At 45.5% G+C, this 27,976-nt stretch overlaps 1 protein-coding gene across 2 annotated transcripts in view; it reads right to left on the reverse strand.

Annotated features, from left to right (window-relative positions):
- Positions 1–18,659: 18,659 nt before the first annotated feature.
- klf7b (Kruppel-like factor 7b) overlaps positions 18,660–27,976 on the reverse strand; it is a 171,358-nt gene continuing 162,041 nt past the window's right edge. For both annotated transcript variants that reach the window (XM_031806008.1, XM_031806007.1), the window contains one exon: positions 18,660–26,938. In XM_031806008.1, coding sequence (XP_031661868.1) covers positions 26,887–26,938 — 52 coding nt within the window. In that variant the 3' untranslated portion in view covers positions 18,660–26,886. The remainder of the gene's footprint in view (positions 26,939–27,976) is intronic.

Consider the following 27,976-nt stretch of genomic DNA (forward strand, 5'->3'; position numbering starts at 1 on the left):
TCATCACCACATCACCACGCCATCACCACATCATCACCACGTCACCACCTCACCACGTCATCACCACGTCACCACATCACCACGTCACCACCTCACCACGTCATCACCACGTCACCACATCACCACGTCATCACCACGTCACCACGTCAGCACCACATCATCACCACGTCATCGCCACGTCATCACCACGTCACCACGTCATCACCACATCATCACCACGTCATCACCACATCACCACGTCATCACTATGTCATCACCACGTCTGTGTGCAGTCATCACCATGTCATCACCACATCATCACCACGTCTGTGTGCAGTCATCACCACGTCATCACTGCGTCTGTGTGCAGTCATCACCACGTCATCACCACGTCATCACCACGTCATCACCGCATCACCACGTCATCACCACGTCACCACGTCATCACCACATCACCACGTCACCACGTCATCACCACATCACCACGTCATCACCACATCACCACGTCATCACCACATCACCACGTCATCACCACGTCTGTGTGCAGTCATCACCACGTCATCACCACGTCATCACCAAGTCACCACGTCATCACCACGCCATCACCACATCACCACGTCATCACCACGTCACCACCTCACCACGTCATCACCGCGTCACCACATCACCACGTCACCACGTCACCACGTCAGCACCACATCATCACCACGTCATCACCACGTCATCACCACATCATCACCACATCACCACGTCACCATGTCATCACCACGTCACCACGTCATCACCACATCACCACGTCATCACCACATCACCACGTCACCACGTCATCACCACTTCACCACGTCATCACCACATCACCACGTCACCACGTCATCACCACGTCATCACCACATCACCACGTCATCACCACGTCTGTGTGCAGTCATCACCACATCACCACGTCATCACCACGTCATCACCACGTCATCACCATGTCACCACGTCATCACCACATCACCACGCCATCACCACATCATCACCACGTCACCACCTCACCACGTCATCACCACGTCACCACATCACCACGTCATCACCACGTCACCACGTCAGCACCACATCATCACCACGTCATCGCCACGTCATCACCACGTCACCACGTCATCACCACATCATCACCACGTCATCACCACATCACCACGTCATCACTATGTCATCACCACGTCTGTGTGCAGTCATCACCATGTCATCACCACGTCATCACCACGTCTGTGTGCAGTCATCACCACGTCATCACCGCGTCTGTGTGCAGTCATCACCACGTCATCACCACGTCATCACCACATCACCACGTCATCACCACGTCACCACGTCATCACCACATCACCACGTCATCACCACATCACCACGTCACCACGTCATCACCACGTCACCACGTCATCACCACATCACCACGTCATCACTACGTCATCACCACATCACCACATCACCACGTCATCACCACGTCTGTGTGCAGTCATCACCACATCACCACGTCATCACCACGTCATCACCACGTCACCACGTCATCACCACGTCATCACCACACCATCACCACGCCATCACCACGCCATCACCACGTCACCACCTCACCACGTCATCACCACGTCACCACATCACCACGTCATCACCACGTCACCACATCACCACGTCATCACCACGTCACCACCTCACCACGTCATCACCACGTCACCACATCACCACGTCATCACCACGTCACCACGTCAGCACCACATCATCACCACGTCATCGCCACGTCACCACGTCATCACCACGTCATCACCACGTCACCACATCACCACGTCATCACCACGTCACCACCTCACCACGTCATCACCACGTCACCAGTCATCACCACATCACCACGTCATCACCACTTCATCACCACGTCATCACCACGTCACCACGTCATCACCACGTCACCACATCACCACGTCATCACCACGTCACCACCTCACCACGTCATCACCACGTCACCACGTCATCACCACGTCACCACGTCAGCACCACATCATCACCACGTCATCGCCACGTCATCACCACGTCACCACGTCATCACCACATCATCACCACGTCATCACCACATCACCATGTCATCACCACATCATCACCACGTCATCACCACATCATCACCACGTCATCACCACGTCTGTGTGCAGTCATCACCACGTCATCACCGCGTCTGTGTGCAGTCATCACCACGTCATCACCACGTCATCACCACGTCTGTGTGCAGTCATCACCACGTCATCACCACGTCTGTGTGCAGTCATCACCACGTCATCACCACGTCATCACCACGTCTGTGTGCAGTCATCACCATGTCTGTGTGCAGTCATCACCACGTCATCACCACATCTGTGTGCAGTCATCACCACGTCACCACGTCACCACGTCATCACCACATCTGTGTGCAGTCATCACCACGTCTGTGTGCAGTCATCACCATGTCTGTGTGCAGTCATCACCACGTCATCACCACATCTGTGTGCAGTCATCACCACGTCACCACGTCATCACCACATCTGTGTGCAGTCATCACCACGTCTGTGTGCAGTCGTCACCACGTCACCACGTCATCACCACGTCTGTGTGCAGCCATCAACACGTCTGTGTGCAGCCATCAACACGTCTGTGTGCAGTCATCACCACGTCATCAACACGTCATCACCAAGTCTCTGTGCAGCCATCAACACGTCTGTGTGCAGCCATCAACACGTCTGTGTGCAGTCATCAACCCGTCTGTGTGCAGTCATCACCACGTCATCAACACGTCTGTGTGCAGCCATCCACACGTCTGTGTGCAGTCATCACCACGTCATCAACATGTCTGTGTGCAGCCATCAACACATCATTACCATGTCTGTGTGCAGTCATCACCACATCTCCACGTCTGTGTGCAGTCATCACCACGTCATTACCATGTCTGTGTGCAGTCATCACCACGTGTGTGTGCAGTCATCACCACGTCTGTGTGCAGTCATCACCACGTCATTACCATGTCTGTGTGCAGTCATCACCACGTCTGTGTACAGTCATCACCACGTCTGTGTGCAGTCATCACCACGTCTGTGTGCAGTCATCACCACGTCTGTGTGCAGTCATCACCACGTCTGTGTGCAGTCATCACCACGTCTGTGTGCAGTCATCACCACATCTGTGTGCAGTCATCACCACGTCTGTGTGCAGTCATCACCACATCTCCACGTCTGTGTGCAGTCATCACCACGTCATTACCATGTCTGTGTGCAGTCATCACCACGTGTGTGTGCAGTTATCACCACGTCTGTGTGCAGTCATCACCACGTCATTACCATGTCTGTGTACAGTCATCACCACGTCTGTGTACAGTCATCACCACGTCTGTGTGCAGTCATCACCACGTCTGTGTGCAGTCATCACCACGTCTGTGTGCAGTCATCACCACGTCTGTGTGCAGTCATCACCACGTCTGTGTGCAGTCATCACCACATCTGTGTGCAGTCATCACCACGTCTGTGTGCAGTCATCACCACGTCTGTGTGCAGTCATCACCATGTCTGTGTGTTCCCTCTTATCGGCTCAGGGTCTGATAAGAGAGAGAGGAAAAACCCAGGATGAAAGCCAGACAGCCATAGGGGAGCAAGGTTTTCCTGTTTCCAGCTACTTGGTCTACAAGCTTTATGGAACACAAAGGTATTGTTCTCAGACACTTAAGGAAGCTGCATTTGTGATTTTGTGAGGCCATCTTTCCTTGGCTGAAGCAGGGCCCTGGGTAGAGGTAGAGCACCTGAGCAGTTTTACTGGTGTTTTATGTTTTATGATTAGGAGCTTGTGCTAGGGAATAGAGGTAGAGAGAGAGCTCTCAGTCTTGTGAAATGATTTGCATGGGACGGAGGGCACACACAAGACGTCCTTTCAAGCTCGCTGCATCAAAGGAGTGTGGAACATTTGAAACTTGCCTTTGAGTAAAGTTGATAGACCCAGAACCACTCTGTTTGAATATTTTAGGGACCAATGAAAACAATTGCAATTCAACTTAAAAGTGATGTGGTGCAAGACCACAGAATAAAACTCCCTCAAAATAAATGATGTGTTTAACCTTTTACTGTAGTGAGCTAAATCAGGGTCACACAGAGTGTTTCTAGGTAGTCGTAAACAAATCTACTTTGAAACACAAGTATACACTGTGACTCACACACATGGTTATAGCTATGTAAGAATGCTGTTCACTGAATATAGCTCAGTATTCAACACCATAGTACCCTCCAAGCTCATCATCAAGCTGGAGGCCCTGGGTCTCAACCCTGCCCTGTGCAATTGGGTCCAGGACTTTCTGACGGGCCGCCCCCCCAGGTGGTGAAGGTAGGAAACAACATTTCCACTTTGCTGACACTCAACACTGGGGCCCCACAATGGTGCGTTCTCAGTCCCCTCCTGTACTCCCTGTTCACCCACCTCCCTGTTCACCCACCTCCCTGTTCACCCAACTCAATCATCAAATTTGCAGACGGCACAACATTAGTGGGCTTGATTACCAACAACGACGAGACAGCCTACAGGGAGGAGGTGAGGGCACTTGGAGTGTGGTGTCAGGAAAACAACCTCTCACTCAACGTCAACAAAACAAAGGAGATGATTGTGGACTTCAGGAAACAGCAGAGGGAGCATCTCTCTATCCACATGGAAGGGACAGCAGTGGAGAAGGTGGAAAGTTTTAAGTTCCTCGGCGTACACATCACAGACAAACTGAAACTTGGCTTGTCACACAAAACCCTGACAAACTTTTACAGGTGCACAATCTAGAGCGTCCTGTCGGACTGTATCATAGCCTGGTACGGCAACTGCTCCGCCCACAACCGTAAGTCTCTCCAGAGGGTAGTGAGGTCTGCACAACACATCACCGGGGGCACACTGCCTGCCCTCCAGGACACCTACACCACCCATGTCACAGGAAGGCCATAAAGATCATCAAGGACAACAACCACCCGAGCCACTGCCTGTTCACACCGCTACCATCCAGAAGACGAGGTCAGTACAGGTGCATCAAAGCTGGGACTGAGAGACTGAAAACAGCTTCTATCTCAAGGCCATCAGACTGCTAAACAGCCATCTCTAACTCAGAGAGGCTGCTGCCTACATTCAGAGCAAATCTCACCCACCCCTTTAGATTTGTGTGTATTAGGTAGTTGTTGGGAAATTGTTAGATACTTGTTAGATATTACTGCACTGTCGGAACTAGAAGCACAACCACAACCATGTGACCATTAACATCTGCTAACCATGTGACCATTAACATCTGCTAACCATGTGACCATTAACATCTGCTAACCATGTGACCATTAACATCTGCTAACCATGTGACCATTAACATCTGCTAACCATGTGACCATTAACATCTGCTAACCATGTGACCATTAACATCTGCTAACCATGTGACCATTAACATCTGCTAACCATGTGACCATTAACATCTGCTAACCATGTGACCATTAACATCTGCTAACCATGTGACCATTAACATCTGCTAACCATGTGACCATTAACATCTGCTAACCATGTGACCATTAACATCTGCTAACCATGTGACCATTAACATCTGCTAACCATGTGACCATTAACATCTGCTAACCATGTGACCATTAACATCTGCTAACCATGTGACCATTAACATCTGCTAACCATGTGACCATTAACATCTGCTAACCATGTGACCATTAACATCTGCTAACCATGTGACCATTAACATCTGCTAACCATGTGACCATTAACATCTGCTAACCATGTGACCATTAACATCTGCTAACCATGTGACCATTAACATCTGCTAACCATGTGACCATTAACATCTGCTAACCATGTGACCATTAACATCTGCTAACCATGTGACCATTAACATCTGCTAACCATGTGACCATTAACATCTGCTAACCATGTGACCATTAACATCTGCTAACCATGTGACCATTAACATCTGCTAACCATGTGACCATTAACATCTGCTAACCATGTGACCATTAACATCTGCTAACCATGTGACCATTAACATCTGCTAACCATGTGTATGTGACCAATAACATGTGATTTGATTTGATTATGGGCTTAAAAAAGAAGACACCTGTACCATGTCAGGTATAGACTTGAAATGTATTACATTATGAGCCCAAATAAATGCTTCACAGAGTTCAAGTAACAGACACATCTCAACATCAACTGTTCAGAGGAGACTGTGTGAATCCGGCATTCATGGTCGAATTGCTGCAAAGAAACCACTACTAAAGGACAACAATAAGAAGAATAGACTTGGTTGGGCCAAGAAACACGAGCTATGGACATTAGACAGGTGGAAATTTGTCCTTTGGTCTGGAGTCCAAATTTGAGACTTTTCACTCCAACCGTTGTGTCTTTGTGAGACACAATGTGGGTGAACGATGATCTCTGCATTTGTATTTCCCACCATAAAGCATGTAGGAGGGGGTGTTATGTTGTGGGGGTGCCTTGCTGGTGACACTGTCTGTGGTTTGTTTACACCCTGACTACACCTCTCGCATAGCGTGTGCGAGCGTTGCAAAATAAATGTAGAAATCTATATTATTCAATTATTGCACCCACACTGCTCGCGCGCATCAACGAGTGCCTGTGTTACCAAGGGCTAAAATAGAAGTCAGTTCTATTTGTGACGCAGATCGCGCTGCAAGTCCTGCCTCTCCCATCTCCTCATTGGTTTATAGAAGCAGGTACCCACGCGAAAGACGAACTGTGTTGTCGGCCGTGGTGGTGATACTATGAAAGATTAGATGCCAATCACCATATAAGTTCAAAGAAGAAAAAGCCTGGAAGGAGGAGAGATGACTAGAAATGATTCGGTAGACCGTTTAATATGTGTATTAATTACCGGAGTAGAGGACCTTGTGCATTTCAGGTAAAATAATAATTCAATGTTTATATCCCAAAACAAATTAGCTAGCAACAGCAAGCTAGCTACATAGGATAATTTAGCTAGCAAGTGCAAGCTAGCTAGCTAAATTTTCATAAATGTTTAATGCTTTTCGACCTGTCCCCAAATTAATGTCAATGGTTCAGAATTTGTTTTGATATTTTAACCTGCGTCATCCCCGCGTTTGTGTGGGGGGACAAAATAAATGTATGCACGATGGCACATGCGCACAGCCGGTTTGGCTTCCATGTTAGAATTCATGCTTAACCAGCATGGCTACCACAGCATTCTGCAGCGATACGCCATCCCATCTGGTTTGGGCTTAGTGGTATTATAATTTGTTTTTCAACAGGACAGTGACCCAACACACCTCCAGGCTGTGTAAGGGCTATTTGACAAAGAAGGAGAGTGATGGAGTGCTGCATCAGATGACCTAGCCTCCACAATCCCCCGACCTCAACCCAATTGAGATGGTTTGGGATGAGTTGGACCTTTTAATGAAGGAAAAGCACCCAACAAGTGTTCAGCATATGTGGGAACTCCTTCAAGACTGTTGGAAAAGTGATTCTACACCTGCATTGCTTGCTGTTTGGGGTTTTAGGCTGGGTTTCTGTACAGCACTTTGATATATCAGCTGATGTAAGAAGGGCTATATAAATAAATGTGATTTGATTTGATGAAAAGCATTCCAGGTGAAGCTGGTTGAGAGAATGCCAAGAGTGTGCAAGCTGTCATCAAGGCAAGGAGTGGCTATTTGAGGAATCTAAAATCTAAAATATATTTTGATTTGTTCAACACTGTTTTGGTTACTACATAATTCCATATGTGTTATTTCATAATTTTGATGTCTTCACTAGTATTCTAAAATGTAGAAAAATAAAATAAAAAACAACTCTAGAATGAGTAGGTGTTCTAAAACCCTTGACCAGTAGTGTAAATAAATTATGAAATTATGAAAAATATGAATAACATTCCACCTATGAGGCCAAATGGGACGCTTTGTACATTGACAGCAGGAAAGGGCTACATTCAGGTCAAATATGTTTACACAGACACTTTTGATTCTGTATGGAATTGCAGATTAAAAGTAGGTGAAGAGGAAGATTGCACCTGATGTTATCCAGGAGGAAACACAGGAGGGAAGGATGGAGGGGGGAGGACAGAGAGAGAGGGGGGAGGACAGAGAGGGGGGGAGGACAGAGAGAGAGGGGGGAGGACAGAGAGGGGGGGAGGACAGAGCGAGAGGGGGGAGGACAGAGAGAGAGGGGGGAGGACAGAGAGGGGGGGGGGACAAAGAGGGGGGAGGACAGAGAGAGAGGGGGGAGGACAAAGAGGGGGGAGGACAGAGAGGGGGGGAGGACAGAGAGAGGGGGGAGGACAGAGAGAGAGGGGGGAGGACAGAGAGGGGGGAGGACAGAGAGAGAGGGGGGAGGACAGAGAGAGAGGGGGGAGGACAGAGAGGGGGGAGGACAGAAAGAGAGGGGTGAGGACAGAGAGAGAGGGGGAGGGGGAGGACAGAGAGGGAGGGAGGACAGAGAGAGAGGGGGGAGGACAGAGAGGGGGGGAGGACAGAGAGAGAGGGGGGAGGACAGAGAGAGAGGGGGGGAGGACAGAGAGGGGGGAGGACAGAAAGAGAGGGGTGAGGACAGAGAGAGAGGGGGAGGACAGAGAGGGAGGGGGGAGGACAGAGAGAGAGGGGGGGACAGAGAGGGGGGAGGACAGAAAGAGAGGGGTGAGGACAGAGAGAGAGGGGGAGGACAGAGAGGGAGGGAGGACAGAGAGAGAGGGGGGAGGACAGAGAGGGGGGGAGGACAGAGAGAGGGGGGAGGACAGAGAGAGAGGGGGGAGGACAGAGAGAGAGGGGGGAGGACAGAGAGAGGGTGGGGAGGACAGAGGAAGGCTGATTCCGGTAAACAGTGAGTCTGAATTGATGTTCAGTGAGATGGAAGAGAAAAGAAACAAGATAAGCCCCTCGGTTCCTCCTCACATCTCTGTATGTTTACACTGAATTATTGAAGGCCTAAAGTACAGCCAGCTGCCTGATAACAGCAGCCAAAGCACATGAATGTGGACCACAAAGAGATAACCATGTGAGCACCACTACTGCCTATTTGAAACTCATTGATAGCGCTATAGTGCTCGTCAGCAATATCCCAAAGTGGCAATATAATGGAGTGTGTTGATGATAATGTTGCGATGTACATGATTAGATTTTAATCCGAAGAAGATGTTGTTTTGGAATGAGGTGCTTGAGGGCTTCTCTGTTTGCTAAGAGGATTGTGATAACAATACGTGTGGGTTGTGAGTAGCTTGTACTGTGTACTGGGAGAGAGAATGGAGAGGGTTGAACTGCCTTTCACCCTGAAGATTCTTTAACTTTCAATATTGATATATTCGCTTCGTGGAGCCTTTGGTCATATCTCATCACTGACTTTTAATAAAATACATTTCCTTATTGTTGTTGTTGATGTGGTATCATTAAACCACAAAAGAGTATGGGCTTGAACATAACCAAGACTAGCCTGACGACTCACACTAAATTGTTCCGCTGCTCTGTCGTTCACAACATACTTTCATCTGAGACTTCCATCACTGCAGTCGTCTGTGGCGACGATGGGTGTTGTACAAAACAAAGTCCTCAGCAATTGGATCGTCTCTAACCAATCAGAGTATCAAAGCCAATGATCGATGTCAAAAAGCTGCTTTACCCACCTGCCCTGGGTCTGGTCCAACCCATCGGTTTCTGGACCAATCAGACAGCCCCTGAAAGTGTTTGATTCGGTGAAGGGTCGGGAGGGTCGGGAGGTACTCAGAACCAGACTTATTGCGGAGAAGAAACTAACGTCCGTGGATGTGGCATGGCGTTTGGCCGGAACAAGGATTCTTGGTAACTAGGCAACAACCAAGACAGTGGCATTGACAAAATGTTGCAACCATTCCAGCTAGTGCTCTGTCTTCTACCTTACACTGCAGAGGGCAGGGGCAGAGTGGAGCTATAGTCCATCCCTAGCTTGGTGTGGGAAGCCGGTTCATTCTTTCCAGCCAGTGTCCAGTGATCCTCCACAGCCCACATCCCAAATCCAGGTCATTTCCACTCCAGCAGGGTAGGAAAGGAAAGATTTAGCTCAGCTGGTGTGGTAAAAAGGTTCCTCAAGGGAAAAGGCAGGAAGCATATGTGGGAGAGGGTGCAGGATGTGTGCATTTCCTAACCTCCTGCCAAATGTATGACCATATTAGAGACACATATTTCCTTCAGATTACACAGACCCACAAAGAATTTGAAAACAAACCCAATTTTGATAAACTCTCATATCTACTGTGTGAAATTCCACAGTGTGCCATCACAGCAGTCAGATTTGTGACCTGTTGCCACAAGAAAAGGTCAACCAGTGAAGAACAAACACCATTGTAAATACAACCCATATTTATGTTTATTTATTTTCCCTTTTGTACTTTAACTATTTGCACATAATATGACATTTGAAAAATATTTATTTTTTTGGAACTTTTGTGAGTATAATGTTTAATGTAGATTTTAATTTATTTCACTTTTGTTTATCATCTACTTCACTTGCTTTGGCAATGTTATCATATGTTTCCCATGCCAATAAAGCCCTTAAATTGAATTGAATTGGAAGGGAGGGAGGGAGAGGGAATGAGGGGAGGAGGGTGTGTGTGTGTGGGGGGGGGGGATATCGTTAGAGAGGGGGAATAGAGAGAAATGAGGTAGAGAGAGTAGAAACACAGATATGGGTAGAGATAGCCAGGCAGAGTGTGCCTGAGTGTGTGTATTTGACCCTTTGACCCTTTGAGTACCTGTAGGAGATAAGGTACAGGGAGCACTGTGTCCATCCATGTAGATAACCACTGTGCTGTAATTGCCTCATTTATCTCTTTGTGTTAGATCGGATTTACACAGGGAACTTTTCTCCTATGCTCTCCGGCTTAGCGTGACCTTTCACTGACCCTTGGTCCTCTGGAGTTCTGACCTCTGACCCCTGGTTAAGCAGGCCAGTCTTTAGAGCGAACAGACCTCTATATCCTCCAGAGACAGAGTGTAATACCCTTTCCACACTATCTAGCCCCACGATGCCATACCATGTTGTGTGTTTCTACACTACTCTTTCCAGCATTAACTTTACACTACAATGTCCATCATTTCCAGCCCTAACTTTACACTACAATGTTCATCATTTCCAGCCCTAACTTTACACTACAATGTCCATCATCTCCAGCCCTAACTTTACACTACAATGTTCATCATTTCCAGCCCTAACTTTACACTACAATTTTCATCATTTCCAGCCCTAACTTTACACTACAATGTTCATCATTTCCAGCCCTAACTTTACACTACAATGTTCATCATTTCCAGCCCTAACTTTACACTACAATGTCCATCATTTCCAGCCCTAACTTTACACTACAATGTCCATCATTTCCAGCCCTAACTTTACACTACAATGTCCATCATTTCCAGCCCTAACTTTACACTACAATGTTCATCATTTCCAGCCCTAACTTTACACTACAATGTCCATCATTTCCAGCCCTAAGTTTACACTACAATTTTCATCATTTCCAGCCCTAACTTTACACTACAATGTTCATCATTTCCAGCCCTAACTTTACACTACAATGTTCATCATTTCCAGCCCTAACTTTACACTACAATGTCCATCATTTCCAGCCCTAACTTTACACTACAATGTCCATCATTTCCAGCCCTAACTTTACACTACAATGTCCATCATTTCCAGCCCTAACTTTACACTACAATGTTCATCATTTCCAGCCCTAACTTTACACTACAATGTCCATCATTTCCAGCCCTAAGTTTACACAAACCGCGCTTTATAATATACTGTGATATGCCATAACAGAATGAGCTGCTACAGAGCAGTATATAAGCAGAGGAAAGGAATCACAGCCTTACCCGGCGATACAGCCACTGTGGATTGTAAGCATCCCTTTGTAAATAGCTGTGTGTGTGTGTTTTCTTCATTGGGGTTGTCTGTTTGTGTGTTCAACATTTTGTATTTGTGTATGCAGCATGATTGTACATACGATATGTGTTTATAGGTTTGCATGAGCTGTTCTATGCATGTATGAGAGTGTGCCTGTGGTTGTTGTTGTGGATGATGATTTTTAAATGGTTTAATTTGACCTTTATTTAACTAGGCAAGTCAGTTAAGAACAAATTCTTATTTTCAATGACGGCCTAGGAACAGTGGGTTAACTGCCTTGTTCAGGGGCAGAACAACAGATTTGTACCTTGTCAGCTCGGGGATTTGAACTTGCAGCCCTTCGGTTACTAGTCCAACGCTCTAACCACTAGGCTACCCTGCCACCCCAGATGTGGATGAGGATGTGGTTGTGGATGAGGATGTGGTTGTGGATGAGGATGAGGATGTGGATGAGGATGTGGTTGTGGATGAGGATGAGGATGTGGTTGTGGTTGTGGATGAGGATGTGGATGAGGATGTGGTTGTGGATGTGGGTGAGGATGTGGATGTGGATGAGGATAAGGATGCGGATGAGGATAAGGATGTGGATGTGGATGTGGATGTGCATGCACAGCTGTGTAAACGACCAGATGGTTAAATATTTACGAGGCAGTGTTCTCCTGGCAGTAGTGGGATCAGGACCTTACATCCTGACATTCTTAGCAGGACCTTGGGATGTCACAGTGAAAAGAATGGGGGGCTGTGTGTGTGCGTGCGTGCGTGCGTGCGTGCGTGTGTGTGTGTGTGTGTGTATGCGTGCTTGTGTGCAACTGAGTGTGAGGAATCCATGGCTTGAATCAGAGATTGTTTATTGTCATTCTGAAACATCAATATTTTGAGTGAGAAATGTGCGCCCTTATCTACTATAATGTTCCTGGACTTTCTGTTGGAATTTATGCGCGTTTTGGTTGATTTGCTGTCCTGTCACCTCTAGAATGTGAAAGGGACTGGAGCAGGAGCACACAACAGTACAGTACAGCTAAAAAATGGTATGCCAACTGTATTTTAGAAAAATTCCGTTCTGGTTTTAGTGCCCACCACATCACAGAGACAGACTTAGTTAAAGTGGTACATTATCTTAGAGCCAACACAACAAACAGCTCTCTGTCCTTGTACTCTTAGATTTAAGTGTTACATGTGATAAATACAATTTTAAATTTGATTTGATTTGATGTCCTTATGGACAGACTGGAGAGGTGAGTTGGCCTCTACGGTCCAATTCTAAATTAGTTTAGGACATATTGAACCGGTCAATCATTTTTTGTCAGCCTTGGTGAACATAACTCAGAGAAAATACATATCACATGTGGAGTTCCACGAGTTTCGATTTAGGGTCTGGTACTCTTCAGTTTGTATATGTTACTCCTTGGTAGCGTTATCAGAAAGCCCAGCATTGATTTTCACTGCTACGCAGACAATACACAACTTTACATTTCTGTGTCACCAGACAATTTTAGCTCCACGGATAAACTATTACACTGAATTAGTGATTTAAACACTTGGATGGCTCACAATTTGCTCCAGCTAAATCAAGACAAGACCGAGGTACTTATTGTTGGAGCCAAAGCACAGAGCGAGAATCTGGCCGCACATTTTAATTCCCGGGCAATAAAGATAAAACACCAGGTAAAAAAATGAGGTGTTATTTTAGATTCTGAGCTAAATTTCAAATCACATAATAGGAATGTGATCAAAATAGCTTTTTACCACCTGAGAAACATTGCCAAGGTGAGGCCGTTTCTCTCTCAGGCTGATACAGAGAGACTCATCCATGCTTTTATTACAAGCAGGATTGACTACTGTCATGCTCTCCTGTCTGGTCTACCCAAGAAAGCCATTGGTCAACTGCAAAACATACAGAATGCCTCAGCGTGGGTACTGACCAAGACCAGACGGAGAGCACACATTACACCGGTTTTAAGGTTTCTGCACTGGCTGGCTGTGAGCTTTAGAATACGTTTTAAGATTCTTCTATTGTTTTTTTAGTTTTTTTTAATCTCAATCCACAATTGTGCACCCCAATATATTTCAGACATGCTTTTTAGTTTTGTACCCAGTAGGTCCCTCAGGTCTTCTGGTACTGGCATTTAACTATCCCAAAGTCTAGGACCAAGAGGCATGGAGAGGCAGCCTTTTAACTATCCCAAAGTCTTGGACCAAGAGGCATGGAGAGGCAGCCTTTTAACTATCCCAAAGTCTAGGACCAAGAGGCATGGAGAGGCAGCCTTTTAACTATCCCAAAGTCTAGGACCAAGAGGCATGGAGAGGCAGCCTTTTAACTATCCATTTTAACTATCCCAAAGTCTTGGACCAAGAGGCATGGAGAGGCAGCCTTTTAACTATCCCAAAGTCTTGGACCAAGAGGCATGGAGAGGCAGCCTTTTAACTATCCCAAAGTCTTGGACCAAGAGGCATGGAGAGGCAGCCTTTTAAATATCCCAAAGTCTTGGACCAAGAGGCATGGAGAGGCAGCCTTTTAACTATCCCAAAGTCTTGGACCAAGAGGCATGGAGAGGCAGCCTTTTAATTATCCCAAAGTCTTGGACCAAGAGACATGGAGAGGCAGCCTTTTAACTATCCCAAAGTCTAGGACCAGTTATTAGTTATTATGCCCCCAGCATCTGGAATAGGCTGCCAGAGAACCTGAAGGGGGCTGAAACTGTGGACATATTTAAAAGTGATCTTAAAACATACCTTTTTAGCTTTGCTTTTCCGTAGGGGGCTTTTTATTTGTTCAGTTTTTATTGTTATTCTTTAGTTTCTTATCATCTTATGTTTGTTGTGCTATAAATATTTCCCCCCAGTAAAGCACATTGTGTTGCATGACATGTCTGACATGCTGTATAAGTAAAGCTTGATTGGGGTGGCAGGTAGCTTAGCGGTTAAGAGTGTTGGGACGGTAACTGAAACATTGCTGGTTTGAATCCCTGAACCGACTAGGTGAAAAATCTGTTGAGCACTTCAGGCACTTAACCCTAATTGCTCCTGTAAGTCTCTCTGGATAAGAGTTTCTATTAAATGACTGAACTGTAAAAGGAGAGAACAGGGGAAGTGAAGTTTAGGATGTAGTTTCCCTTTTATTCATTCCCAACTATTGATTGTCATGGGGAATGGGAGTCGAGAACAGCAGGCATCCTCCTCAGTAGAAGGTAATGGGATGTGGAGTGTTGTTGGAGCAAACAGTAATTCAAATTAAACATTTACAATAATTTCTTGTTGCCAGCCTTTACTATCTCTATTCCCTTTAATACCTCTATTCCCTTTAATACCTCTATTCCCTTTAATACCTCTATTCCCTTTACTATCTCTATTCCCTTTAATACCTCTATTCCCTTTACTATCTCTATTCCCTTTAATACCTCTATTCCCTTTACTACCTCTATTCCCTTTACTACCTCTATTCCCTTTACTACCTCTATTCTCTTTACTACCTCTATTCCCTTTAATACCTCTATTCCCTTTAATACCTCTATTCCCTTTAATACCTCTATTCCCTTTAATACCTCTATTCTCTTTACTACCTCTATTCCCTTTAATACCTCTATTCCATTTACTACCTCTATTCCATTTAATACCTCTATTCCCTTTAATACCTCTATTCCATTTACTACCTCTATTCCATTTAATACCTCTATTCCCTTTACTACCTCTATTCCCTTTAATACCTCTATTCTCTTTACTACCTCTATTCCCTTTAATACCTCTATTCCCTTTAATACCTCTATTCCATTTACTACCTCTATTCCATTTAATACCTCTATTCCCTTAAATACCTCTATTCCATTTACTATCTCTATTCCCTTTAATACCTCTATTCTCTTTAATACCTCTATTCCCTTTAATACCTCTATTCCCTTTAATACCTCTATTCCATTTACTACCTCTATTCCATTTAATACCTCTATTCCCTTTAATACCTCTATTCCATTTACTACCTCTATTCCATTTAATACCTCTATTCCCTTTACTACCTCTATTCCCTTTAATACCTCTATTCTCTTTACTACCTCTATTCCCTTTAATACCTCTATTCCCTTTAATACATCTATTCCATTTACTACCTCTATTCCATTTAATACCTCTATTCCCTTAAATACCTCTATTCCATTTACTATCTCTATTCCCTTTAATACCTCTATTCCATTTACTACCTCTACTCCATTTAATACCTCTATTCTCTTTACTACCTCTATTCCCTTTAATACCTCTATTCCCTTTAATACCTCTATTCTCTTTACTACCTCTATTCCCTTTAATACCTCTATTCCATTTACTACCTCTATTCCCTTTAATACCTCTATTCCATTTACTACCTCTATTCCATTTAATACCTCTATTTCCTTTACTATCTCTATTCCCTTTAATACCTCTATTTCCTTTACTATCTCTATTCCCTTTAATACCTCTATTCCCTTTAATACCTCTATTCCATTTACTACCTCTATTCCCTTTAATACCTCTATTCCCTTTAATACCTCTATTCCCTTTAATACCTCTATTCCCTTTAATACCTCTATTCCCTTTAATATCTCTAATCTACCTATACTACCTCTATTCCTTTTAATAAATCTATTCCCTTTACTATCTCTATTCCCTTTACTACCTTTATTCCCTTTAATACCTCTATTCCCCCTTTCCCAGAGATGAGATGGAATTTGTGCGGACCTCATATATTCTGTGGTATCTCATGGGGAATTCTCAGACTCCCAGCTTCCCTGTTTTATTTCCATGATTTTGTGGATGTAGTCCTGTGGGAGGAGGGCCTGGAAATGTTAACACCTCCAGCAGCTGATGCAGATAACTCTGGAAGCTGTATACACACACACACACACACACACACACACACACACACACACACACACACACACACACACACACACACACACACACACACACACACACACACACACACACACACACACACACACACACACACACACACACACCAAGTCAGTGTAATACAGAAAGGCCTGAGAGTTATGAATTATCTCCTTCTACCATCTTGCTTAATTAAATTACCTGCTTTTTTAATCAGCCATTCGCTGCAGGGTTTAGGCATATTAAAACAATAACCACATCTGTGTTGTAATTTCACTTTAATCAACACAGTAATTGTATTAATTATTGCGCTGTAAAAAAGTGCACAGCAAACACATTTCAGTAACAAATTTAGCAGTGGTCCTCATCCTACTGTCAACCAGTCTATTGTTGTGTACAATATAGCCAGACAGGCCAGTTTTACAGGCCTGCCTAGTGGACACTACAGGCCTGCCTAGTGGACACTACAGGCCTGCCTAGTGGACACTACAGGCCTGCCTAGTGGACACTACAGGCCTGTAACTGGACAAGGAGGTATTGTGGGTCAGGGGTTACAGGAGAGAGTAGCTGGCATGGATCTCCAGAGGGATATCTGGGACTCTCCAGGCAGTTACTTCATCACATTTCTGTTTATTCCTGGTGGGAGAGATGATGAGTCAGTAGCTATGTGGTTTCAGTATTACAGTCACAACACAGCAGCTGTGTTTAGCAGCGCTATATAAGATTAGGTCCTGCTTATTCCCTTTGCTTTTCTCTCCCTGGAGCTAGACAAGCTTGGATTAGTGTGCTTGGAAATGTCACACCCGATAAGTGTTAACAATTCATTGTTTTGGTTTAGACTAAGCAGAATGCCAAGCAGCTCTAGCTCTCCTAAATGTAGATTTAAAGTTCAATATTTGCAGGATGTCTTCATATGCTGATATTTCCCCTCCATAGGCGAAGGGAAGATGCATCGGAAAATGATATATTTTTAATGACTGGCTGTAAAATAATGTCAAGTAGGCCGTAAGCATAAGCATCATCCGACAGACCATGTGGTCACGGCACTAAACAGGAAGACGGCGACATAGCTAGAATGTCGGAGATGTGAAAATGGGGCCTAGAGTGCGACCCAAATGGCCCCCTATTCCCTATATAGTGCACTACTTTTTACTAGGGCCCATAGACCCATTTGGGATGCAAGAGCTACTGTTGAAACCGCTGGCTTGATGACAGTGTCCATTTCAATTAGGGACATTAGCAATGACTTAGAAATCTGACAGCAAAATCTCCTCTCTCACCAAAGGACATTTATAGAATGTATACACTGCATAAGGTCCCTTTTCTTCTACATAATTGATCCCTAATTAGCCATTAGTTATTCCATTACCCCTTTTAATTTGTAAATCATGAGCGCGGGATGGGCTGGCTCTGTAAATGGCGGCTCAGGCTCAGTCATTGACGAGTTAGTAACTGCCCTAATTAAGGAATATGCAACTCGCACACTGAACCCCTGAGACTCTTCACATGGTGGTGGGACATAGATATTCCTGAGAATCTCTCACTCGTAATAGTAAACCCTGGGATTCCCACAAAGTGGGGGAAATGGTACAGTTCAATGGTTATGGCGTTCGCCTCGTTGCGCCTGCGCACGTTCGCTCCCTCTAACCGCTGAGCCTTATTTCTCAGTCCGCAATTATACCAGTCAGAATAACGGAATTGGTTTGAGCGCCGGTGCAAGGATTCATTGTTAGGCTGTGTTACTCACGGAGTCAGAGGGCTTTATAATGAGACTCCTCTCTCAGAGAACAGCTTGGACAAAGGTTAGGTGTTATACCGTATGGAAAGGAGCAGCGAGGTGTTTCTACACTACAGTATGTGTCTTGTCGATTGTTCATTGATGTCGGTTGTAAGCGGCTGCAGCAGAAACAGACGCCAGACAGAGACAGATTCTACCATTTATTACACATAGGACATTCTTAAATAAAAATGCTCCACTGAACAGCTCTTGCATAGATATCTTACAATACCAATTTAAAAAAGAATTATGAAACAGACCAGTAACAAAAATAAATTTTTCTTCTTCCTTAATAAAGAACATTACCATACTAACATCATATAATACAAATAATAATATTTTTAACACTTTGTACAGAAAAAAAATGTAAACCAGGAAATAAAGAACCCAAGAGAAAACCAAAAAGTAATTGACCATGACAGGAGCAAGCGGAAGGAAAGTGGAGGGGGGAGTGAGGGAGGGGTGGTGGGAGAGGTGGAGGAATGGAGGGATGGAGGGAGAGACACAGAGAGAAAGAAGGAGGGGTAAGGAGGGAGAGAGGGAGGGGTGAGGAGTGGAGGCTGATGAGTCTGGAAGGAAGGAGAGGTGATGGTGTTGTTGGCATTAGGGAGGGAGGGAGGGAGGGAGAGGTGGAGGAGTGGAGGCTGAGAAGTCTGGCAGAAAGGAGAGGTGATGGTGTTGTTGGCATTATGGAGGGAGGGAGTCTGGTAGGAAGGAGAGGTGATGGTGTTGTTGGCATTATGGAGGGATGGAGAGGAGCCTGGTAGGAAAGGGAGATGATGGTGTTGTTGGCATTATGGAGGGATGGAGGGAGTGGTGGAGGAGTCTGGTAGGAAGGAGAGGTGATGGCGCTGCTGGCGTTATGGAGTGAGGGATGGATGCAGAGCAGAGGTGGAGGAGTCTGGTAGGAAGGAGAGGTGATGGTGTTGTTGGGATTATGGAGGGAGGGAGTCTGTTAGGAAGGAGAGGTGATGGTGTTGTTGGCATTATGGAGGGAGGGAGTCTGGTAGGAAGGAGAGGTGATGGTGTTATTGGCATTATGGAGGGATGGAGAGGAGCCTGGTAGGAAAGGGAGATGATGGTGTTGTTGGCATTATGGAGGGATGGAGGGAGTGGTGGAGGAGTCTGGTAGGAAGGAGAGGTGATGGCGCTGCTGGCGTTATGGAGTAAGGGATGGATGCAGAGCAGAGGTGGAGGAGTCTGGTAGGAAGGAGAGGTGATGGTGTTGTTGGGATTATGGAGGGAGGGAGTCTGGTAGGAAGGAGAGGTGATGGTGTTGTTGGCATTATGGAGGGAGGGAGTCTGGTAGGAAGGAGAGGTGATGGTGTTGTTGGCATTATGGAGGGAGGGAGTCTGGTAGGAAGGAGAGGTGATGGTGTTGTTGGCATTATGGAGGGATGGAGAGGAGCCTGGTAGGAAAGGGAGATGATGGTGTTGTTGGCATTATGGAGGGATGGAGGGAGTGGTGGAGGAGTCTGGTAGGAAGGAGAGGTGATGGCGCTGCTGGTGTTATGGAGTGAGGGATGGATGCAGAGCAGAGGTGGAGGAGTCTGGTAGGAAGGAGAGGTGATGGTGTTGTTGGGATTATGGAGGGAGTGAGGAGTCTGGTAGGAAGGAGAGGTGATGGTGTTGTTGGTATTATGAAGGGAGGGAGGAGTCTGGTAGGAAGGAGAGGTGATGGTGTTGTTGGCATTATAGAGGGAGGGAGGAGTCTGGTAGGAAGGAGAGGTGATGGTGTTGTTGGAATTATGGAGGGAGGAGTCTGGAAGGAAGGAGAGGTGATGGTGTTGTTGGCATTATGGAGGGATGGAGGAGGGATGGAGGGAGTGGTGGAGGAGTCTGGTAGAAGGAGAGGTGATGGTGTTGTTGGCATTATGGAGGGAGGGAGGGATGGAGGGAGTGGTGGAGGAGTCTGGTAGAAAGGAGAGGTGATGGTGTTGTTGGGGTTATGGAGGGAGGGATGGATGCAGAGGTGGAGGAGTCTGGAAGGAAGGAGAGGTGATGGTGTTGTTGGGGTTATGGAGGGAGGGATGGATGCAGAGGTGGAGGAGTCTGGAAGGAAGGAGAGTTGATGGTGTTGTTGGGGTTATGGAGGGAGGGATGGATGCAAAGCAGAGGTGGAGGAGTCTGGTAGGAAGGAGAAGTGATGGTGTTGTTGGCGTTATGGAGTGAGGGAGGTAGGGAGGGATGGAGAAGTGGAGGAGTCTGGTAGGAAGGAGAAGTGATTGTGTTGTTGGCATTATGGGGCCCCTGCAGAAGGAATGAATGACAGAGAGGTGACAATAGGAAAGGTGTTCCACTGTCAGACTGACCAGGTGTAGAGGCTGGACTGGGACTAGACTACCACGTGGAGGCTCAGATGTACTGTTGACAGTCTGAGAAAAGCCTTGGGGTTTATCTCTGCTCTCAGACTGAGGTGTGTTGTTGGCTGGGTGGGTGGTCCCATAGAAATAGAATGACTTGACTTGAATAGGGATGTCCGTTCTAGTAATTGTATTTCTATTGCTGGCCCTTTGACTGAGTTGCACATCCTGGTGCTGTCTCTCTAACCACAACTCTCCACTTGACAGAGGGTGAAGAGAACTCTAGATTCTAGAATTGGGAATACAATAGAACTCTAGATTCTAGAATTGGGAATACAATAGAACTCTAGATTTTAGAATTGGGAATACAATAGAACTCTAGAGTACTCTGCACTAGATACTAGCAAGTCTGAGGGGACAAAACATCTCAGGGGGACTAAGTCCCACAGGGTCTATTCCTCTATCTATGTACTGTTCAGAGTATGATGCCTGGGCCCCAGAGTTGGAGTAGGATTGGGGTTGAAGGGAAAGTGGGGATGAGGTGGAGGGATACAGAAAGACACAGGGGGTGGGAGATTTGTCAATCCCTTATATACTGACACATTAAATATGGACAAACACAGCAGATACAGACTCACTCCCTGATGCAGGTGCACCCACAAGAACCATGAGTTCAGGAAGATAGTAGTCACCTGTTGAAAGTAGGACATCTCCTTCCTTTAAAAAGTAGACAGTAATGAACATGCCCAGTTGATATTGCCCATTTGATGACAGTGGAGGGTCCATAATATAGTAGTTACCCATCAGTTTGATTGGCTAATATCTAAAAAGAAACCATCTAATTGGTCTCCTCCCAATTGGTTCTTGTGGTTAAGTGTATCAGGAAGTGTCACAATATGTTAAGTGGATATTTGACATTTGAGTGTTCCAACAGACTAAACTAGCAGTAAGTAAATAGGTGCACTATGGAGTGTGCACAGTAAGTCAATGTAGTGAAATGGTTGGGAATCTAGAAGAACAGGAACAGTAAACGATTGTGTGAGATGTATGTATGTGTTTAAATGCTGAAGCACTGTTGCCTAGTAGTGAACAAAACCCCCCTTAAGTTTGTTGTTACCCTTTGTGAAGCCACTGAGTGGGATAACTATTACTAGATGTATCTACAAAGCTGCCAGAAGCCTCACCAAAGCGACCACCCTACCTCATGGGGACCGAACGTGTGAGGCTTCAAGTTTGGAGAACGCTTAAGGTAGGTAGGTGTATGACACCATCGCTCTCGGGATGGTTTTCCAAACGCTTAACCTAACATAGACTTGGTGTTCTACCTCAGACATGACCGTTTGAAATATTACACTCCACTGTACTAAGCTATGGGAAACTAAGTCTACATTAGAATTGGTAGGGTGCTAGTTAAGTCACCCTTGAATTGGGCACCCTAAAGAGACTACACAACCATATTTTACAACCATGAACGGACAATGAGTTCAGCCACACTGAATATCAAACAAGACTGCAATGCAGGAAGAAGTTGGGTCAGGGTTGGGGAGGGGGGACAATAATGGTGGAATTGTAGTGGACAGTAAAACAATTTAATTCTCTCTCTCTATTTTCATTCACAGCAATTCACTAAAATCTTTGGGTGGAAGCGTATAGGTGTGTATCCAGCATTCCTGCAGTTGATTGTGCATGGATCACTACTGTGGGGTTGTAGAGAGAGAGAGGGAGGGAGGGAGGGAGGGAGGGAGAGAGGGAGAGAGGGAGAGAGAGAGAGAGAGAGAGAGAGAGAGAGAGAGAGAGAGATTCATCAAAATATCATTTCAAATCGCTAATCCATGAGATAAAAAGCAGGGCTAATTTCATTATCATTTGGTTAATCCCGGGGGTAAACAATTTTTCTCTTAGTCAAAAAAATATCTCTTCAACTTCAATAACTTTCTGGCTTTACGATAAACTGCTGCTAATGTACTCTTGTTTTCTCTGTGGCAGATTGCCCACTGGGTTCGTAACAGTACTGTGGACCGTTGAAATGAAACCATTTTGGCTCATGGTCCCTTATGTTTTTTCCCCCTAGACCTCTGTTTCCCTGTGACCAAATGCCTTTCTCATTAGTGGAGTGCAACTGGAGAGACTAGAGGAGCCTCCACAGAGCAGCCTGCAGCGCTAATGCTAATCAGAGCTGTGGGATACTAGCGCCCAGGAAACTACATAGGAGCATCTCCATGGCAGCAAGCAGTGTTTTAACAGGCGAGGGAAAGGGGAAGAGGGTTAGCTAGCTACTTCTGGTGGGAATGCCACAGGACAGAAATAGAATAGGACTTTTCATTTGAAGTGGGGTTTGAGATCTGTCAGTGTGTACGCAAGGGGACTAAAGTTGGGCTAATTTGGATATATTTAAACTGTGTGCTGCTATCTTTTTAGCATGTAGGCCTGTTACGGGCTAAATGACCATGACTGCTGTATCAATTTCCTGTTTACTGTATCCAGGCTTTTCTGCAGCGGGAGCTGTAGAAAAGTCTCCAACCAGAAGTGAACATCTGATAGAACATAAGAGTGTTTTAAGAGTTTTCATTTGCTGAACCAATTGGAGGGGCCATTGAAGTGCATGACGTATGGTTTGAGTTTTACTAGTTGTTTTTTTCCATTGTTCTGCTCTGTGATCCCAAATGAACGTGATTTGAGTGGTTTGAAGGGAAAATAAAACGTCAGAAACAAAACCAAAGCAATATTGTCAGCCATTGCTAGATAGATCGACAGCTCTGATAAAGTGAATGGATCAACCAACACACAGTACAATCCCAGTCTCCCACACTGTTAGTTTGGCCACCAGTCTACTGGTAGTATTTTTTCTCACAACGCAAATTAAATTCACAATGTTTCCAACGGATGTGCCGTGCTATAGCATTGGGACTCAGACATACCATCGCCTATCCTGCACGAAGTGCCACAAACCTACCCTACATGATTGTACATAGAAGGTGGGGGGGGGGGGTTGTTCAAAACCTGCACCCCTGCATTTCTTACATTTTGGCATGACCTTGCATCATCCACCATGGCAACAAAAATAATAATTGTAGCGTTAAAACCACAAAACAAAACAACAAGGAAGAAGTTCCAACTAAAAAGTGGAATCAAAACACAAAGATCATCTCAATCTCTTGTTTTACATCGTCTTGTTGTCGAGAGACTTGTCTTGTTTTACATCGTCTTGTTGTCGAGAGACTTGTCTTGTTTTACATCGTCTTGTTGTCGAGAGACTTGTCTTGTTTTACATCGTCTTGTTGTCGAGAGACTTGTCTTGTTTTGTGTTTGTAGAGAAAGCTGCCGCGGTGGTGCTAAGATGCCTAGTATGGAGACGGTCGGCTTCCCAGATGCCGCTGTGTTCTATGCCAGACCCTGCCCGTGGCTCGAGGGCAGTTCCGCGCTGGAGGTTTTTGGTATCGATTGTTCTGAGCTCCACCGGCCCCCATGAGGGCAGTTCTGGGACCGTCTAGGAGAGTCTGGCAAGGCTGAAACATACACATTACTATAGAGACAGTAATGGCATCTATTCTGATACAGCAGCCATTACAACTGATGTGAGGAGGCCAGGGTTTATGTGAGAGGGGAAGTTTGTGGGTACAGTAATAGTGACAGTGGTATTGGTATTCATGTAAAACTTCATAGACCTGGGGCAGAGGAATCTGGTCCCATGCTGTTGAAGCTGATTGTTAACATACAGAGACTGAGATTGTTTGAACATGAGAATGAGCTCGTTTTCTCACTTCAAAGCCGTTACCTCCAGCGGAATCAGATCTTCATCTACAAAACAACAATTGCTAAAAATCCTACTGTGAAGAATTTGGAGCAGAACAAATGATTCCGGGAAGCGATCCGAGTGTGAGAAGCTGCCATGCAGTGTTTTGCTTTCCAAGTCTGTTCATTAACTCAATCATATATTTTCCTTATCTCAAAGTGGAGCCATGAGCAAACTGTTCTGTGTGTTGGTGTGTCTACGTGCCTGTACGGTGTGAGCCATGAGCAAACTGTTCTGTGTGTTGGTGTGTCTACGTGCCTGTACGGTGTGAGCCATGAGCAAACTGTTCTGTGTGTTGGTGTGTCTACGTGCCTGTACGGTGTGAGCCATGAGCAAACTGTTCTGTGTGTTGGTGTGTCTACGTGCCTGTACGGTGTGAGCCATGAGCAAACTGTTCTGTGTGTTGGTGTGTCTACGTGCCTGTACGGTGTGAGCCATGAGCAAACTGTTCTGTGTGTTGGTGTGTCTACGTGCCTGTACGGTGTGAGCCATGAGCAAACTGTTCTGTGTGTTGGTGTGTCTACGTGCCTGTACGGTGTGAGCCATGAGCAAACTGTTCTGTGTGTTGGTGTGTCTACGTGCCTGTACGGTGTGAGCCATGAGCAAACTGTTCTGTGTGTTGGTGTGTCTACGTGCCTGTACGGTGTTAGAGAGACGGAATCGTTTTTTTTGTGTAGTATTTTTTTGGGTGTTTTTTATTTGTATTATTTTTTCAGTTTTTTTGTTGTTGTTGTTGTTGTTGTTGTTGTTGTTGTTGTACTATATGAAAAAAAGCACAGATAACAGTGAAAAAGTCAGTGTGGATACGAAACAGGCAAGTCCCTCTGGGATGATGAGGCCATGTTGTCCTTTCTAATACCCAGATTCATGTCCAGTAGCCTATCAGGTCCCTAGTCTCCCAAATAGGGGATGTGGTCACAGCAGACCAGCCTCCCAGGCCCCTCCATCCTGGAGGAGATAGGGGTTTCCTATGGGAGATGGTGGAGTTCCACAATCCACACAAACAAAGCAAACATTTTCCAGTTTTCTGTTCTGTTCTGGTCCTGGCTTGGTGATGAAGCCTCGAAGGTCCCGCCAAGGTTTGTTTTCAGCTGGATCGCATCGGAGAAAAACACAGAGTGGAAAACAGACGGCCTTTCCTTTAATATCAGGCCAACAATACAAATCCTTTTTCTTTCAGCGTTCATGTGATTTCTTTTTTGTTTTTCCATCTTCTTAGCTATCAGTGCTAGATAGCGGCTACTGAGTTCAGCCTGTGCATACGGGTCGGGGTAAGTTCATTCGTTGTTCCTCCCTTGAATGAGCACATTGTTCTTCGTTTGTACATAAACTGTTTTAGTTTTTTTCCTTCAGTGAATTTTTAAGACATTTCAGAGAAAACAGACCTTTATTCTTAATAATAATAATTCATTGTCTTTAAAAAACAAAGGCAAGAAAGTGTCGCTGCGCATTTGTTAGATGTTGCCTGTGAGGTGGCAGGAGTGAAGGTGAGAGAAAAGAGCAGAGCGCCTCCTACAGGAGAGCCTGAGAAGTCCGCATCAGGGTCACAGAGCTCACTCTCTGAAGTGTCAGACCCTCCTCCCACAGACAGGGGGCGACACTGACGGATTGGCCACTAGTTCCATTGGTCTCTCTCTTCTCGCTATTCTGGCATTGTTGTTATTTCACACGGCTTGGTGAGGGTAGAGACACCCCTAAAACATTGTGATAGGATTGGGAAACAGCACACCAGAATAAAACGGGCAATAGTTGCTGTTGGTTTGGGATGCCCATCGTTGCTTCTGCAAGTCACTGACGATTGGCGTGTCAAAGTTTAGCAGTTTATTCTGGGTGAACCATCTCCTTTCCCAAGTCGATCTATAGTTTAAATGTACACAGAATAAACAGTAGAGTGTAAATGGGTCGTAACTGGATCAGCGTATTGGTTTGGCAGTGTCTGAGTTACCAGACTTGGATCAGACCAAGGCATGGCTAATCAGAGGATGCAATAAAAGAGAGATGTGTGAATTAAAAAACAACAACAAGCTCCTCCTCCTCCTTCTCTTTCCCTCCATCACTCCATCTGTCCTGGCTGACCATGGGTCCATCCTGGGTCGTGGCTTACATCCGTCCAGTGTGTCATCCCCCATGCTATGCTTCTAGTGTCAGGTCTCAGGTGGCAGGGGCAGCCTCGGGATGGTGAGAGCTGGAGCTGGTGTGTGGTTCCCTCCTGCCTACTTCTTCTTCTCTCCTATCTCCCTTCTCTCGCTCTTCTTCCCCGCTCTCCTCCTCCCTCTCTCTTAGATGTGCCTCTTCATGTGCAGCGCCAAGTGATCGGACCTGGAGAAACACCTGGAGAGAAGTGAAAGAAAGACAGAAGAGGTTTGTCAAAGTCAAACTCTATGTTACTCAATAACAGTAAGTAAACATGGTTATTCAGGGAGGTAAACGAGAGGCTTAAAACGTCTGTGCCTTTAGTTAGATGGATACTCAGATTCTTAACTGTACATCCAGATGTTAGCTGGATAACTGTTGAGGTTTAAATGGACTTCAGATAATCTGGGTAGAAATCGCGTGCCATTTTACGACAGACACAGCTCTCCAGCTGCTGGTACATTTACAGTGGACATGTTAGTCATTTAGCAGACGCTCTTATCCAGAGTAGTGAGTGCATACATTTTCATACTTTTTTTTCGAAACTGGTATCCCGTGGGAAAGGAATCCATAACTCTGGCGTTGCAAGCGCCACGCTCTGCCAACTGAGCACAAAATGACAAACACTGACAAAGATGCAAATGAAACAGAAAGAAAAGTGTTTAATAATCGCTGGTGAGAAAACAAAGAGCCGTGTAACACGTGTACAGATGGGAGGGAAGACTGTCAAGGACAAAAAAACATTTGCCTCTTAATAATAAATTACATCTTGCTTAATTTTTATCACCTAAGTGTTAGTCACTGAGGACATGCCAATTCAGCAACAGGATTGCTCGTTCTCTTCTGTTTGTTAAAGAGCATGTGTGGTAATTCTCCACAACGCAGCCACAAATCAAGGTTCCCGGTTCTGCGATTTATACCACAGCTAGAGGTGAAATACTTTCGCAGAAACCCCTTATTAGTTAGAGTCATGACATGTGAACAGGCATGGGGGTGGGGGGGGGGGGGGCAACGGCCCATAGGCCTGTTTCGATGCTAATCGATTAAGCTCACTGGATACTGCTACTGGGGAGGGTGATAAATAACAGCAAACAGGGAGAATATACGCCACATGTACTTTACTTTTACAGGGCTGTAAGGGTAGATGATCCTATTACACTCATGCAAAGCAATAAAATGAATCGCAACTGAAATGAGTAAAGCTAGCTAGAAAACAAAATGTGGGAGAGAGAAATG

This window comes from Oncorhynchus kisutch, linkage group LG26, assembly GCF_002021735.2.
Source record: "Oncorhynchus kisutch isolate 150728-3 linkage group LG26, Okis_V2, whole genome shotgun sequence".
NCBI lineage: Eukaryota > Metazoa > Chordata > Actinopteri > Salmoniformes > Salmonidae > Oncorhynchus > Oncorhynchus kisutch.